The 16,383-nt window shown below is 34.9% G+C and overlaps 1 protein-coding gene and 1 long non-coding RNA gene across 8 annotated transcripts in view; one reads left to right on the top strand and one right to left on the bottom strand.

Annotated features, from left to right (window-relative positions):
• Nucleotides 1–15,554, bottom strand: part of LOC128089734 (uncharacterized) — a 104,510-nt gene extending 88,956 nt beyond the window's left edge. The window contains exon 1 of the long non-coding RNA XR_008210658.1: nt 15,423–15,554. This is a non-coding gene — a long non-coding RNA (uncharacterized LOC128089734). The remainder of the gene's footprint in view (nt 1–15,422) is intronic.
• Nucleotides 1–16,148, top strand: part of POLK (DNA polymerase kappa) — a 32,092-nt gene extending 15,944 nt beyond the window's left edge. For all 7 annotated transcript variants that reach the window (XM_052701412.1, XM_052701414.1, XM_052701411.1 and 4 more), the window contains 10 exons: nt 57–210; nt 1,341–1,556; nt 4,737–4,861; nt 5,048–5,214; nt 6,974–7,006; nt 8,926–9,022; nt 11,878–12,049; nt 12,899–13,861; nt 14,603–14,654; nt 14,783–16,148. In XM_052701412.1, coding sequence (XP_052557372.1) covers nt 57–210; nt 1,341–1,556; nt 4,737–4,861; nt 5,048–5,214; nt 6,974–7,006; nt 8,926–9,022; nt 11,878–12,049; nt 12,899–13,861; nt 14,603–14,654; nt 14,783–14,867 — 2,064 coding nt within the window. In that variant the 3' untranslated portion in view covers nt 14,868–16,148. The remainder of the gene's footprint in view (nt 1–56; nt 211–1,340; nt 1,557–4,736; nt 4,862–5,047; nt 5,215–6,973; nt 7,007–8,925; nt 9,023–11,877; nt 12,050–12,898; nt 13,862–14,602; nt 14,655–14,782) is intronic.
• The last annotated feature ends 235 nt before the right edge of the window (nt 16,149–16,383 follow it).

The raw sequence follows: 16,383 nt of genomic DNA on the forward strand, positions 1-16,383 counted from the left end.
TCATCAAGATCTGTTTTTACAGCAAAGATTTAAACTTTCTCTATACATTCATGAAGGTTAAAGAGATACTGGCTGAATATGATCCCCATTTTATGCCTATGGGCCTAGATGAAGCCTACCTGAATGTAACAGAACACTTGGAGGAAAGATTGCACTGGCCTGAAGATAAAAGAAGATACTTCTTGAACACAGAAAACACTACAGAAAAAAGTAAGCAAAGTACTCTCTTCTTTTGCTTATACAGTATACTTCAGAAAAGCAGCTCCCATGGAAAGTACACATATCTAAGTGCATCCTTTGTAATTCTTTATGCTATCTACCTCTGATTTCTTAGGTTATAAGTTCACTTTCTCTACAAAAGCCGTGCTGATGGCAGTTAGGATTTAGAGATGTAGATTTTTAACTTGTGAGTACATATGTGTGAAAAGTGGTGACAGGTTTACCATACCTAGTTGCATGTTTTAGCTACGTATTTTGTCTTTACAATTCAAAACTGTAATTTTGCAAATAAATAGTAATAATCTTGTGACCTAAGGAAGTATAGAATAAATAAATAAATTGATTGTTCTAAAGATTATTTACAATTTGCTGAAGTGTTTCCTAGAATGAAATACTGCAATGAGTTCTGTACATCAGAAATGTGAGAAGTTATCTGCAAAGCAAACATGTATAAGCTCTATTAAGATGATTTTGCAAGACTAGAACTCTTCAAAGAAATATAGTAATGCTACAGAAATATGGTAATGCTTAAAGATATGTCTGGATTTCACATGGCTCTAGAAGGCGGAGTTCGATCCACACCCACAAATGTGAAACCAATTAGGAATAGTAAAAAAGGAGTGAAGTAAATGGTTGATTGAAGTGCAAAGTGGATAGCTTGTACTATTATATTAAAAAATTATCCAAATAGCTATTAAGAGGATAACGAAAGAAGCTGTACTGAAAAACATTAGTAGATGAGAAGAAAACAAACTGGCATTGTCTATGCAAATTAAATACCACTAATATGTAATCATGTGTCTCTTCATACTTATCTGCTGTTTTCTTTTCCTACCACGTGCAGCACTGAGAATGTGAAAGTGTAATAGAAAAGTTTGAAGTTTGAATACAAAGGGCTGCTGTCATTCCTAGTTCTATGATGACTGAAGCTGAAGATTTGAAACTTACCAGATTGGCTATTCTAGAACCAGAAATTTTGCATTATCCTAGTATCATTAGAAAATATTGAGGGGAAAAAAAAGCACAGAAGATTTTAATTCCCATGAAAAAAGGGAGCATCTGGGCTTCTCTATGATGCTGTATATATATTGATTAATTGCTTGTGTATTTATCTGATACAGATAAAGAGGATATAAGCATATCTGGCAGACTGAATATAGATGGATACTCTTCTTCACCAGAGCTGTTTGAAGATGGCACATCTGTAATGGATGATCACTCTGGACAAAGATATCAGTCACTGAAGAATGTAGTTGTGTTTGGAACCTCTGCAGAAGAAGCTGTGAAGGAAATTCGCTTCAGGATTGAGCAGAAAACTCAACTGACTGCTAGTGCAGGTATTCAAACACATAAATAATAATCCTTTGTGTTTCCATAGTGTGTTGTACACTAATCTCAGGGGATGTTACAGGCTTAAGAAATAAGTATTGCCACAGCATTCTCATGCTGCAAAGAAATATGCCTCTTTTGCAATTCTGTAAAAACTGTCTTAACGGGCATTAGTGAAACCTTATATGTATCAAAGCCATTCCTCTATTTTTTAAATCATATAAGTAGTTCTTTATGCTTCTTTTGTCTTGAAATGGAAGTAGTGTAGAGACAGGACAAGGGGAAATGGCCTCAAGTTGCGCCAGGGTAAGTTTAGGCTGGATATCAGGAAACACTTCTTTACAGAAGGGGTTGTTAAGCACTGGAATAGGCTCTTCAGAGGGGTGATTGAGTCACTATCCCTGGTTATGTTTAAAAAACTATTTGGATGTGGTGCTCAGGGACATGATTTAGCAGAGGGTTGTTAGAGTTAGGGTAGTATGGTTAGGTTGTGGTTGGACTCAATGGTCTTGAAGGTCTTTTCCAACCTGAGTGATTCTATGATTCTATGATTCTAAGTGAATTGGGGAACTCAGGAATTATTAGCACTGCTGATACTTGTTTTAGTGCCTCATGTAAATTGTTATAATACGCTTATGGCTGTAGTGTAATCCATTACTGCTTCCTGAATTGGTTTTAGCTTGAAGAACAGATCAGTTATTGCTACCTCTAGCAATCTTGCCACACTGTTCCTTTTGTTCCTTTTAATACAATATTGAAATTCACTTAAAGGATGATTCTTAGAGAAGAAAATGTAAGTTAATAAAATATTGAGAAGGTTATTTGCCATCTAAGCTTCCTGTCTTCAGGCAACCTACCTGCAAGCATTGATAATCTGCCTTAGATATCAAATAAATAAATTAAATAAAGTAAGTAAGTAAGTAAGTAAGTATGTTCCTAGTAATCTAGTTTGGATGGCATCCAAAGAGCTTTGTGAACCAGGTCTGTGAGGCATCAGGGAAAGCTGAACTTTATGAAGCAGGTAAGTGTGAAGGCCAGAGAAATGTCAAAAGCAAGCAGAGGTAAAATAGGTAGTAGAAACAAACAGATGAGATTGCCCCATATGTTATAAGTAGTAGCAAAATAATAATTTTGATCTTCTGAAATGTTTTCCCTGAAGGATAAAATACTGCTAATGATGCTTTTATAAATGCATCAAAATGAAACATGGTTAGAAGGCTAATGGAAAAATTCTGATCAGTAATAGTGAAAGAAAATTACTTCCACCATCCAGACCGTGGATGTATAATCTCTGAGCTCTGGGCCTCACTGAAAGAAGAAGTCGGGCCATTAATAAAATACATAATGTGGTTAACGTGTGTAACTAACAAAATAACCTCTTGTATTTTTCAGTAGTTTTTATAAAAACATTAAAAAAAAAAAAGTCAACAAAACCATAAAACTAGTGGGTTGTTTGACCTTGTTTTTGTGAAACTGATTTCATTGACTGGTTCAATGGAAGTGGCTATGATTATTAGTAAGTGCTCAAGATGCTTGTCAGATTTTTGATCTGATTTTACTCTTCCTGTGCATCATCCTTGAAAAAATTGTTCAGGAATGTACATACTGCCAAAAAGTGATTACATGAATAAGATGTGATTGTGAGGTATATTTTTCTATGTTAAGATAGGCCTTATAAAAGTCTAGTAAAGAGAAGTGACCACATTTTTCTTTGAGTTGAATGCCTGACTGCAATTCTATACATTTGATTTGAAAATTCACAGGTAATACATGTGAGAACTGAAAATGGAGTTGTGAGTATTCAAAAAAAGCTGATGTTTCTTTGGAAAACTTGAAATCTATTTTCAAATTTCTTTATCAAGCTCAAAAACAAAGCACATATTTTTCCAATGTTCACAGGACTATGTTTACCCACTGTATCACAGTGCATACAATTATTTGCCATATCTCGGGTTTGCTGTAATTTGTTTCATTGTGAACGCCGCTGTGTGTTGAAATATAACATGGATAAGTTCACCTTGAAGGTGCTTATGTAACTTGTTTAAATGAACTGTCAAATCCACCAAAAAGCATTGTAAATTATTTTAAGCTTTTTGTGATCTTACGAGGCATTTGAAATGATAAAATTTGTCAGCACAAATTTTGGCATGAGTGTGCTGGATATTTCATCTGCAGTGAAAATGTCAATTTACTACAGTGTTTTATGAAATAACATAAGCCCAATTTTAATAATAAGAAAATTTGCACGTCTGCTTGATTCAAAAAAGTATGCCCTCACAGGCATACGCACCTGTAGCTAAGTTGAAATATCATTATCAGCAATCACTGCCTTTTATTCACTAAGTGGCACAAGCGAATTTAATGAGTAGTACATGTGATTTTAAATTAATCTGAGTGCGTGTGACGGGCATGAGAGGCAGAGCTAGCACTGCAGTGTGCCTTTCTTGTTTCCACCTATGCAGTCAATGCTTGAGCTGTGTGCAGTCCACTCATGAAAAATATTGCTAAGCATTTTTTTTTTTTTTTAATTTTTTTGCTAACTGATCCTATAGTTTGTTTGTAAAGCTATTTTCTTTTCTAGAAAGGAGCAACTCCTACTTATTTCTTCCAAGCAGGACCAATGGAATATTATGTATTTTTTAATTCTAAGTAATTTCCTATCAAGTGGTAGTCCAGAAAATACTAGGTTAGTAAATTTTATCATAATACATTGAGTCTTTTTTTCTGAACTGCAAGCAATACAAACAATACAACTACAGTAACACCTTTACATTGAAATTTATTGTAACTGCTGTTGTAAGAATTTTCTTTTCTCTTACTGTAATCACTTTAATAGTCATAAAATCATTCAGTCATGTAATGGATGTTATTTTTAAGACGCTTGATATCTAACTCCTCATGACTGATTAGTACATGTTCTGTTAGCCTTTTTCAAAATAGTAGGTACGCTCGATCTGATGCATCAATTATTTTTAAACTGTCGCATGTATTTATTTTCTCACAAGTTTATTACTGTTGGTTTTTTTTCTTTTTTTCTTTTCCCCAGAATTCCAAGAAATCTGCTTATTATTAGTTACCATTTCTCTTTTGCTTTTACCAAATGTGTAGGCTACTCTTACACTTCTAAATAATGGACGATTAAAATTGCAATCTTGTATTTTTCAATATTTTCTTTCTTTGTGTTTAAGGAATTGCTCCAAATACAATGTTAGCAAAAATGTGCAGTGATCGTAATAAACCTAATGGACAATGCAGAATTTCTCCAGAGAGACAAGCAGTTCTAGACTTCATAAAAGATTTGCCCATTAGAAAGGTAAGAGGTACTATTATACATTTATAATACAATCATTTATATTTCTGATGTTTTAAAACCAAGATTTCTCCAGAAAGAAAAAAAAAATTCTAAGTAATATGCCCAGTTTTTTCTTAGTACTGGATCCTCAAATGGTAATTTCCATTTTAATGTGTGCTTGTTTGTTTGTTTGTTTTTTCCTCCCAGGTGCCAGGTATAGGAAAAGTAACAGAGAAGATGTTAAAAGCCCTTGGAATTGTGACTTGCTCAGAACTTTACCAGCAGAGGGCACTGCTTTCTCTTCTTTTTTCAGAAGCATCTTGGCGTAGTTTCTTGGATATCTCTCTTGGGCTGGGTTCAACACATTTGGAAAAGTATGCTTTGGTTTTGTTGCTTTTATATTTCTACTGCTTACATTTTGCTAAATGTTTCCATGTATGTTTTATATAATTTACATTTTAAGGTACACTATGTAGACAGACCAAAAAATACTATGAAAATTAGGCTTGTGTTCAACATATGAAATTTAATAAGTCTTTTAAAGAGGAAGTTGTGTGTATGTGTATTTTATTAACCAAATCAGCACTATTTATTATACTGATAATAAATATATCTATATATTAGATATCTCTCTATGTATCTAAGTATATTACAATACACAATATAATATATCTTAACATATAATATACTATTATACTAGGTACTAACATACTGTAAGATTAATATATAGTTTAGGATAATATCATAATTATTAAAATAACTGAAGAGATAATAGTTACTTTTCCAAAGCAGAGATGTTCAGTCATGTTTCTTTTATGAAAATAATATACCTTCACCATTTTTTATTATCTGATTGTATTGGAAATCATATTGGTGGTAAACTGTCATGTTGCTATTGAAAGTAAATAATTTTTCTGTGTCTCCTCTCATTTTTATGTTCAAATCTATAATAACGTAGGAGTTTATGAGAATACAACTGAAGATTTCAAGTTTTTTTTTCATATCTGTTGTTATGAGATTCATTACTGAGTAGATTTTTATTCTTTTGTTTGGATGGGAGAAATAATTTTCACCAGTAAATCTGTCTTTTCAATTGTGTATACCTCATTTCTTAGCCTGCCCTGGATATAAATACACAGCACTTAATTTTAAAAATCATAGCACTTTGCTATTTGGAATTTTAGGAACCAATATTTCTAATTAGGGATTGAGTCCTTTCTTGTCAATATTACATCCATAAATATCCTTCTGTCCTTTCAAAAGTTATAAAATTCTATCAAAAAATGACCATGATTTGATTTTATTAGGAATTCACTTCCAAAGTACCTTCTGAAAAACGTATTCCTCCTTACTTCCTTTACTCCTCTGACAATAGTAGATCTTATACTTTTCCAATTTGTCTATAAAATAATACTGGCAGTTAATAATTTGTAGGCAAGTAATGTTCTACCGTGAATGCTTCTGAAAATAAAAAAAAATACAGCAAACTGATGACTTGAAAGAAAACATGCAGTAGGGTTCACTTTGTGAAGCTGACTTGAATAAAATCAGATTGTTACATTTGTTTCTGCTATGATAATGCAACCTCAAATGCTCCTTTAAAATCAGCAGACTTTCTTTCCTTATTCACCCTGTTGTAGATGTTATACAGTCTGTGATAAAACGTGTCAAAAATTAAGATTATCACTGCAAAAGAAATTTAGGCAGAAATTTAGGTAGAAAGCAAATTAAACCTTCAGACAAACAAGTATTCTTATATGTGTAGTACGTTTGGGATTTTACTAGCAGTATTTGTGTTATACCTAGGAGAAACAGAATCAGATTTTTATTTAGTTTTCAGATAACTTTTTTGATAAGAGACAAAAGGTTTATTTTGCAAACTGGTAAGTCTTACATCTGTAGGTTTTATTATATATTATATTGCCATATTTATTAAGTGATATATATATATCTTGTCTACGCTCAGTCAAGCTTAATGTACAAGATTTGCTGAATATAATATTCAGATTTTACAGAGAAGTTTGCTGTTATTTATTGAAGCATGATTGAAGTTGACTCAGAGTCTGGTGAAAAGGTAAAAATTACTGGTAAAGTGAGTATATTAATTTGATTTCTTTTCGTTGTTTTTTTAAGGGATGGAGAAAGAAAAAGTATGAGCACTGAAAGGTATATCATTTGACCTTGAAAAAATTACATTAATCACTAAATCTACTTAATGTCCTGATGTGTATGGTTTTGTTAGTCATATAAATTCATTGTGTATTTACATATGTTATAAAGCTAACAAAGCTCACGTTCGGGCTCCATCCTCACCCCATCCCCTTTTGGCTTCAGAATATTCTGGAAGTACTCCTTCTTTGTTTTCTGTTTTCTCATCATCTGCTTCTCTTTGAGCCACAATGTAGAGTGGAAACATTTACTGTTTTATGTTTCAGTTCAATGCCAATAGCAATCTAGTAGCCTGCAGTCACGTGGATAACATGTATAATGCAGTGAATTCTTGAAAGGCCCTAATTTTGCAGGGATTGCTGAGATGTGTTTCCTTGTGCATTATTTCTTACTAATTTAGCACTCCTTCAGAAGGCAACATGTTAGTTTAAAAAGGTGAGGTTTTGGAAAGAAATTATTGCAAAGAGAATCTGCATGTAACTGCAGTAATTATCCTGCCCTCATCTTAGAAAATAAGGAAAAATTAATATTCCTATTGAGACGTCATAATTTGAGGCAATGTTGGTAAGGATTTCCTCCTGATACCTAATCTAAATCTCCCCTCTTTTAGTTTAAAACTGTTTTCCCTTGTCCTATCACTATCTGCTGTTGCTCTCCAGTTTTTTTGTATAAACCCCATTAAGTATTAGATGGCAATATCTCCCTTTTCTTCTCCACTCTGACCAAATTCAGGCCAGTCATATGCTGGTTTGCAGGCTGATAGATAATCTGAGTAGGCTATTACCTTTCTGTGTTTTATACCTTCTTTTGTTCTCTCTGAACAAAGATCTGGTTAGATAAGAGACATCAGTGGGCTGCTGGGATCACGCAGCTAGTTTATATGAAAGAAAGAGGGGTGTTTGAAATTGCAATGTCTCTATCTTTCCCCCCTTCCAAACTTCCAAATCCTGAAGCTTCCCATATACTACAGGATTGCAATGCTGTAAATCACTGCCTATGCCTATGTAACATCAGTTACATCTTGGTTAATGGACCACAGTAAAATAATCAGTCTGTTAGTTTGGCAGCATGCAAACATTCCTAGGGGAATGTGAATCTTGAGAGGGGATGGCTATGCTGTAGACGTGAATGTAACTTTGAGACATGAAAAGTAGTGCAACTGTAAGGACTTTGTACTCATAAAAATATAAAGCCTGAAATGAAGCAATGGAATTGTGAAACTTTTCCAGAAACATCTAAAGGCTGTAAGTTTTGATTCTAGTGTGCCTTAAAACCACTACTAACAGCAACTTCCTTTTCCTTGTGTTATTCCTAAAAAGCAGATACATTAATGGGAAAAACAGTGCTTCAGTTCCCCTGATGAGAAGCTCTAACAGCATTTTTGGCAGAAAGCTAGTTTTTCATCCTCTGTGACTATACATAATTATCCTAGCTGGCATATTTTTCTTTCTATCTGCATTATTTATTTCTAACACTTGGCTCTGATGTTGACTTTCTAATCTTCTCTTTCTTCTGATGTTACACTGCAGTGTACAAAGGAGATTACATACAAATTACTTTGCTGCCTCCATGAATTCAGTTGATATTAGCATTCTCTCTTGCAAATATTTAAACATTAATGACTTTAAATCTTATTTATTTTCAACTACTGCATGAGAAGTTGAGCTGCTGAATTATTTCATTATTTGAGGGGTTTAACAAATATCTTTAAGCACATAAATGTGCAAGAATCTTTTAGTACAGTATTTGTATCAGTATTTTTTTAATCTTTTTATATCTTTGAAGTAAACACTCAAACCCCATGAAACTTTCTTTTGATATAGGCTTGTTCAAGTGTTAAAGAAAAACAAACAACATTTAGATGGCAGCAAGCCTTAGGATTCATATCAAAAAAAGATACTTTTTCTTTATCTTAGAACATTCAGTGAAATTAACACGGCAGAAGATCAGTACAACTTGTGTCGAGAACTCTGCAGAGAACTTGCCCAGGACTTACAGAAAGAGGGACTGAAGGTATTTTTTATTTTATTTACTTTGAAAAGGACACCACTTTCCACTCAAAATGTATTAGTGGTATGAATCATCATCACTTCATGCAGTCTATCTTCAGGAAATTATCTTATATCATTTGCAGCTAGTTTGAATGTTTTAGACAGAGTTTTGATTTTGTTCAGATAGATATTTAATAATAAGTTTAGAAAAACTTACTTCAACTAACTAAGCTACAGAATATCTTAAAATTTGTTGCTAATGGCAATGCTGATAAATATGAGAGCTGCTAAAAAGAATCTGTTGCCTATGAGCTGTACTCTGGTCAATTATAGAATCATGAAGTCAACAAGGTTCGAACCTCCAAGATTGTCCAGTCCAACTGTCCACTTAATGTCAGTATTTCCTCACTAAACCATGTCTTCTAGTACATCTACACATCTCTTGAACTCTTCCAGGGATAGTGACTCAATCACCTTCCTGGACAGCCTGTTCCAGTGGCAAACCACTGTTCTGGAGAAGGAATTACTCCTAACATCCAACCAGAATCTCCCCTTGCACATCTTGAGACTATCACCTCTAGTCTGTTGCTAGTTATGTGGGAGAAAAGGCCAACTCCCACTTTGCCATAATGTCCTCTCAGGTCACTGTAGAAAGAAATAAGGTCTTGCCTGAGTCTCCTGCAGACTAAACAGTCCCAGTTCTGTCAGCCTCTCCTCATCAGACTTGTGCTCCAGACCCCTCACCTTCTCTAGACAAGCTCCAGGACCTTGATGTCTTTCTTGTAGTAGGGGGCCTAAAACTGAACGCAGTACTCGAGGTGCTGCCTCACCAGAGCTGAGTACAGGGGGAGGATCATTTCCCTGTTCCTACTGGCAATGCTATTTCTCATACAAGCCAGGATGCCATTGGCCTTCTTGGCCACTTGGGCACACTGCTGGCTCATGTTCAGCCAAGCATCAACCAACACCTTCAGGTCCATTTCTTCCACACAGCCTTCCAGCCACCAGCCCCAAGTGTACAGTATTGACAGGGGGGTTATTGTGGCCATAGTGCAGGATCTGGGACTTGGCTTTGGCCCGTGTACATTCCTCTGTAGGGCCTTCCTAGTTCCAGACAGATCAACACTTCCTCCCAGCTTGGTGTCACTGGCAAACTTAGTGAGGGTGCACTCAACCCCCTTGTCCATGTCATCAATAAAGACATTGGATTGGACAGGACAGGCCCCAGTACCAACCCCTGGGAAAGACCACTCGTGACTGGGTGCCAGCTGGATTTAGCTCCATTCACCACCAATCATATAATTCTAATACATTTAAAATGCTGTTTCTCTCCTATCTTTATGTAGGATCCAGTAGATAACCAGCAGTATGGTTTAAAAAGCTCACATGTTCCCAGTTTGCAGAAAAGTTAGTCATCCCACTCAATGTATGAATGATATGAACAGCCTCTGTATTCCTTCTCCCAAATTTCTTTTTATGAGAGCTGCTGTGAATTTAATGCATAATATTTGATGATGTTGTCTCATGACATCAGAGGCAGATGCTGGTGGTATGGCAGTAGAGAGTTTGAACCTTCCCACCATATTCCTTTACATTTTGTTGGTGTATGACAGATGACAACAGAGGGGCAAAATGAACGGGAGTTACAGGAAAGAAATGGACAGACTTTTTAGCAGGGTCTGTGGTGATACAGCAAGGAGAAATGGCTTCAGGCTCAAAGACAGAAGATTTAGGTTGGACCTTTAAAGATCCCTTCCACCTCTAAGGATTCTATGATTCTGTGAAAATGGTATCTAATATGGAAGTCTGTCTGAAGCAAGGGTGTGGAATTGAATTCCTCCTTATGGAAAAAATTGTACGCATTAACAGTCGTCAACACTTGCTGAACATTTCTGGAAACCTAACAGTGGATGTGAGCACAGTGATGTAGTATATGGCACATGTCAGTAGTGGTGACAGCAACTTCAAAGACAAGACATGTTCTGGACAACTATGTGGATTTTTATGAGCACAGCATGCCAGGTCTTGATAATTGCTGGCAAAAATACATAGCTAATAGTGGTGACTATGGAGAAAAATGTTGGTTTGTACCTGAGAATTTCTCTATCAGATAGTGTCCTTGTGCTCTTTGTAGATTTTGTAATTTTTATGGAAATAAATAGGAAGCATTAATTTTGGAGCAACATTTGTATTTTTTTGAAAGAAAGACTTCTCTAATGGTCTTTCTGGTAAAGCAAGGAGTAACATTCAAGACCTAAAAGAGTTCTTACTAGTTCTCTTCTGCTAAATGATTGTCTCAGTAGGTGTCAGGTTGAAAGAGAAATCAACAGCAAATAGGTCAAAGAAGTAAGCTTACAAAGGCACCAAACACACTAATTTATGTTTGGATGGTCATTCCAAATCACAATTGTCATGGAAGGTGTTGCCAGAGAATATTTGTGCCGAACAGAGGTGTTATGTGTTGCTCTGACAACACTGAGGAAGGATCCTTAATAGGGTATTACTTACACATCCCTAATAGTTTTCCCAGCAAAACTTAGATACCTGGTGCTGAAAGTTTCTCAGCGAGGAAATAATTTTTAGTAGACCACGTAGATGTTGTGCCTGCAGCCATATGCACTGTTGGCAGAAGTCTTCTGGGGACCATTGCCAACTGACCTATTTTAGAAAATTTTATTTTGGCAGTAGTTCAAGAGCAAGTGTTAAATCTTACCAATAAATTTTTTGCAGTAACTCTTACTGCACACAGACGAAAAGAAGGTCTTGACTGTGGCGTTAAGGCCCTTACAGAGGTGCTGTGTTTGTATTTCTGTGTGTGCCATATAAGATATGTATAACTGGTTTTTTTTTTGTTGTTGTTTTTTTTTTTTTTAATAGGGTAAAACTGTTACCTTAAAGCTAAAGAATGTGAACTTTGAAGTAAAAACAAGAGCTTCAACTGTGCTGTCTTCTGTTTCTGCTGAGGATGAAATATTTGCTGTTGCAAAGATGTTGTTAGGAACGGAAATTGATAGTGTTGCTCCTCACCCTTTAAGGATAAGACTTATGGGTAAAACTTTTTTCAGAATTAGATCACATAGCATATGGAAATAATGGACTGTCTTCTAAAGTAAACCTTTATATAATATAAATGGATTTATCCTTTCTCCATTACCCTAGTGGTTTTTGCAAAGTGAAATGGCTCTAGAGTGCTGAGTAGTAACTCTGGAATGTCTTACTAATTGAAGCTGTACCTTTCCTACTACCTGATAGTTCTGGAACAATATAAACATTGGCAGGAGAGTAGAATCTTAACTGCATTGCAGTTCTTAATTCTGCGGCCTTAAAAAGGTTTTTAAATATGCTTTGCCTTGCAGCAACAATTTACTTCCATACATAACCCCTTTTAGTAACAAATGCATTAAATAGAACTGCTTAGAAATTTGAAGATGCCAAGTTCTGTGAGAAATTTGAAAAATTCTGTCAAAATTAATTCTGTATTTTGATTCTAAGGCCTGTGATTTTGGGTGTGAGTCATTCAATAAAGTATAAAATCTAGTTGTCTATAATATCAGAATGTGCTGAAGGGAAAAAAAATAATTTGATGGGGAAACTTGATGTGAATCTGTCTTTTGGACTGAATTTTATATAACTGTGTTAAGTTTATAGCCTCACGTTATCATGCTAGGAGTTAATACTTTGGGGTATTAAAATTAAAAATAAAGTTGGACAAGTTTTCAGGTCTGATAGAAGTGCATGTATCTCGTGATGTGTTGTTAGCATTTGCAGGCTCCTTAACCTCTCTTTATAGGGAAAAACATACTTATATTGAGTGAATGTTCACCTCAAAAAGGTGTTAAGTAAGTATCAAATTTTAAAAATGTTCATATTTAAAATTGTAACTTTTTTTGTTCATTAGGTGTACGAGTATCAGGATTTTTAAGTGAAGAAGAGAAGAAATACCAACAAAAAAGCATTAAAAGCTTCTTAAAATCAGGAAAAGAACTTGATTTTCCAAGGCTTCAGCCAGGGAAACCCAATCAAGAAAATCTCACAAAAACCTCAGAAGCATCTTCCAAAGGAAGTTTTTTTGATAAAAAGCGAGCTGCAAGGCAACTAAACTGTAATAATAATGTTTTTCCAAATGAAAGTGTAGGTAAGCAGCACTTTTGTGGTGTAAACTCATCAGCAGATTTTGTGGAAGAAGCAAACAAGGTCACAAACTTGCAGAAGTCTAACATATGTGAGATCTTCACGTGCCCTGTTTGTTTTGAGGAGCAAAGTAGTGTTAATTTGGAAGAGATTAATAGGCATATTGATGAATGTCTTGCTGGCAGTCTAGTTAAAGATACTGTGGAAATATCAAAAAATGACATTTCAAGAGAAAATACTTCTAACTTATCACACTGCAAAAATGAAAATATTGACGATTGTAAAGAAAATATAACAACAGATCAATTAGCAGGAACAGACCAGTCAGCAAGTACATCTGAAAGCTCTTCTGGCAATAGCAAAGAGAAAAAATTCACTCAGATAGTCTCAGAAAAACCTCACAGAGAAAAACAGCCTTGTGATCTCATTGATATTCCTAGAAATGCAAGCATAAAACAATGTCTGTTTCCCAAAAGAAATTCACAGGAGAATGCAAAACAGTTTGGAAGGACAGATCATACAGAAGGAACTAGTTCATCCTGTTCTTTTGAAACCAAAGAAGACAGTGTTCTTGTTTGTCCAGTTTGTAATTCAGAACAGAAAACCACCAGCCTTGTGTCATTTAACAGACATGTAGATGTCTGCTTAAACAAAGGCCTTATCCAGGAGCTGACAGAAAAAGATGATTGTTCTGCTAAGACTTCTGATACAGAAAATTCAATCAGAGTTGGTGAGTAGGCACATTAAGATATCTTTGGTTATTCACATTATCTACTTGTGTAATGCCAGTAATCTATAGTTGTAGCTGTACACTTTTAACTTTTCAGGACATTTCAAGATATTCATTGGAGTAATATCTGTGTGAGAGAAAGCACCTCTATTTAAAAGATGTCAGATCAGTTTTATTGACAAACAAGGTTTCTGAATGAGGTGTTAGTTACATAGTGCACTCTATGCACCCAATTTGCACCACTATGCACCCAATTTGCGGCAGTGGTAATGTAGGAATTACTTGTCATTTCTGTAAATCCTGTCTGCTCCCTTGTAACCATAATCAGATTGGTGTTTCTGAGATTACTGAAATTTAGGTGAAAATTACTGAAAATGTCATTAATCTAGATCATTTCAGAGGTTCAGTTGACAGAAAAGTTTAATTAATGTGCTGGCTAAAACAGAGGTTGTGAGCATAAAGGCAGGCACTGCTAATGTGATGTTCTTCCAGTAAAATTTGTCCTGTAGCTGTACCTACAACATGCTAAACCCATAGCCTGTTTACTCAAGTAGTTTCTCTTTTTAATGAAGCATTAACCATTGGCCAGATTCAGTTCCAGTATTGTTGAATTAAAAAAAAAAAAAAAGGAAAATCTTTATCCAAAACTGCTCTTGCAAAAGTTCTGCTATGTATATGATTTCTGCATTGTTCTTAATTTACTGAAGTAATACATTTTTATTGTTTCCAATTACTCCTCAGGAGGGTTAGACAGAGGACAGCAGTGCACAAAACCATTACAAGGAACAAAAAGGTAAGGTTATTCAGAAAACTACGTACTCAACTCATATTTTAAAGTATTGAAGTTAAGAAAAAAAACAGTTTTAATGTTCTATAAATATCTATTGTATACTTATATATTAATTTTATTTTTACTTTTAGGTCTGGACCAACAACTTCACAGTCAGCATCAAAAAAGGCTAAATCAATCAATTCCAAGCGTACAATTGAAATGTTTTTTAAATGACAGTGGAGCAGTGTACTTCATATGAAGTATTTCGTAGCCTTTTGTGACTGCATATTAATTTAGCATTGGTGGTGGGCTGGATTCAGATGAAATTTGGCTGGATTCACATCGGAACCATTGTATGCTTATCATGCTCTGTAAAAAGAATGATACGTGAGGTAGAAGAAGAGATATAACTGAGGTAATCCAATTTTTTGGAAAATAATACTTTTTTAGCTTATGAGAAATGAAATTGCTAGCACTTAAGAGTTCTGTTATATTGAACATGCGAAACTTTGTTAGAGTCACATGCAGTCTCATGTATTGTCTCTGCTGTTCAACAAAATAGAACAGGTTCATTAGAGCTGCCATGGAGCAGATCTGCATGGCAAGCACCTGAGAAAGAGGGTCTCATGAGGTGGAATGTCACATTGTGCTTGTTGATGTCCCCCTTCGAAGATTTGATCTGTCACCCTGTCTGCAAGGCAGTGAGTTAGCAACCGTAGTTGCTCAAGTTAATGCTTCCTTGGACAATCAAACACCAAATTAATTTGTGTGATAACATAGAAGAGCCACGCTACTTCATTTCAGATCTTGTGAAGGTCTGTCTTGTCACTGGACCAAAAACTGGTTGGTCAAAAAAGAAGAATTCAGAGCACAGACAAGCTTTTATTGTTATCACTGAAAATTACTTCAGTATGAGGTGATGGACCCACCCTGAAGGGCTCTCTGTGATGAGATGCAGGATGCCTTTGCTTGATACTAAAAATGTTAATAAACTGAATGATTAGAGGATTCTTCCAGATTAGTTGAACAAATGCTGTTTGATCCTTGACCTCTCCAAGGGGACTGAGAACTTCAGTTGTCTTTGCTGTTGTTAAATTGTACCTGTTGGTAGGGCTAAATTTAATATAAATCAGTGTGCAATAATAATGTTGTATAAATATGTGCAATATGCTAAAATGAAGTATTCTTACTGTTTATCTTTATTTAAAATTGTTTTCTATTTTTAAATAAATTGTATTTTATGAGTACTCAAGTGGAAGTTTTAGAGTTCAAATATTTGAAGTACTCTATAATGATATTCTTCTGTTTACACTAAATTGCTTAGATTTAGATTTTTTATAGTTGATTTATGACGATAACTTCTTTCTTAGAAGTTATGTGTACAGTCACAAACCCTTGAAGAAATATGAACTTTTAAAAGTGGATAATCTTTAAAGTGGCTATGATAGAAGCTTCTGTTCCGTTGCTTAATTATATGGGGATTATTCTGTGGCTTACTTTTTTTTTTTTTTTTTTTTAAAATATGTATTTTTGGTGCTTAGGCTAAATCCAGAATGTATCTATCTTTTCACTTCCAGATTTTCAGTAATAATTTCAATATCTCTTACCTGCCAGGTGCCACTGTACCTGCAGATCTGTAATTTGAATTCAGTGCTCCTTAATCTGCTCTGGACAAAATAAGCTAGGCTAGCTCATATTATTCTGCAGTCTGACAGCTGACCTTGTGCAAACAAAGTCAGTGAGCAGTCAG

The sequence above is a fragment of the Tympanuchus pallidicinctus genome, unplaced genomic scaffold, assembly GCF_026119805.1.
Source record: "Tympanuchus pallidicinctus isolate F22 unplaced genomic scaffold, pur_lepc_1.0 scaffold4, whole genome shotgun sequence".
Taxonomy (NCBI): domain Eukaryota; kingdom Metazoa; phylum Chordata; class Aves; order Galliformes; family Phasianidae; genus Tympanuchus; species Tympanuchus pallidicinctus.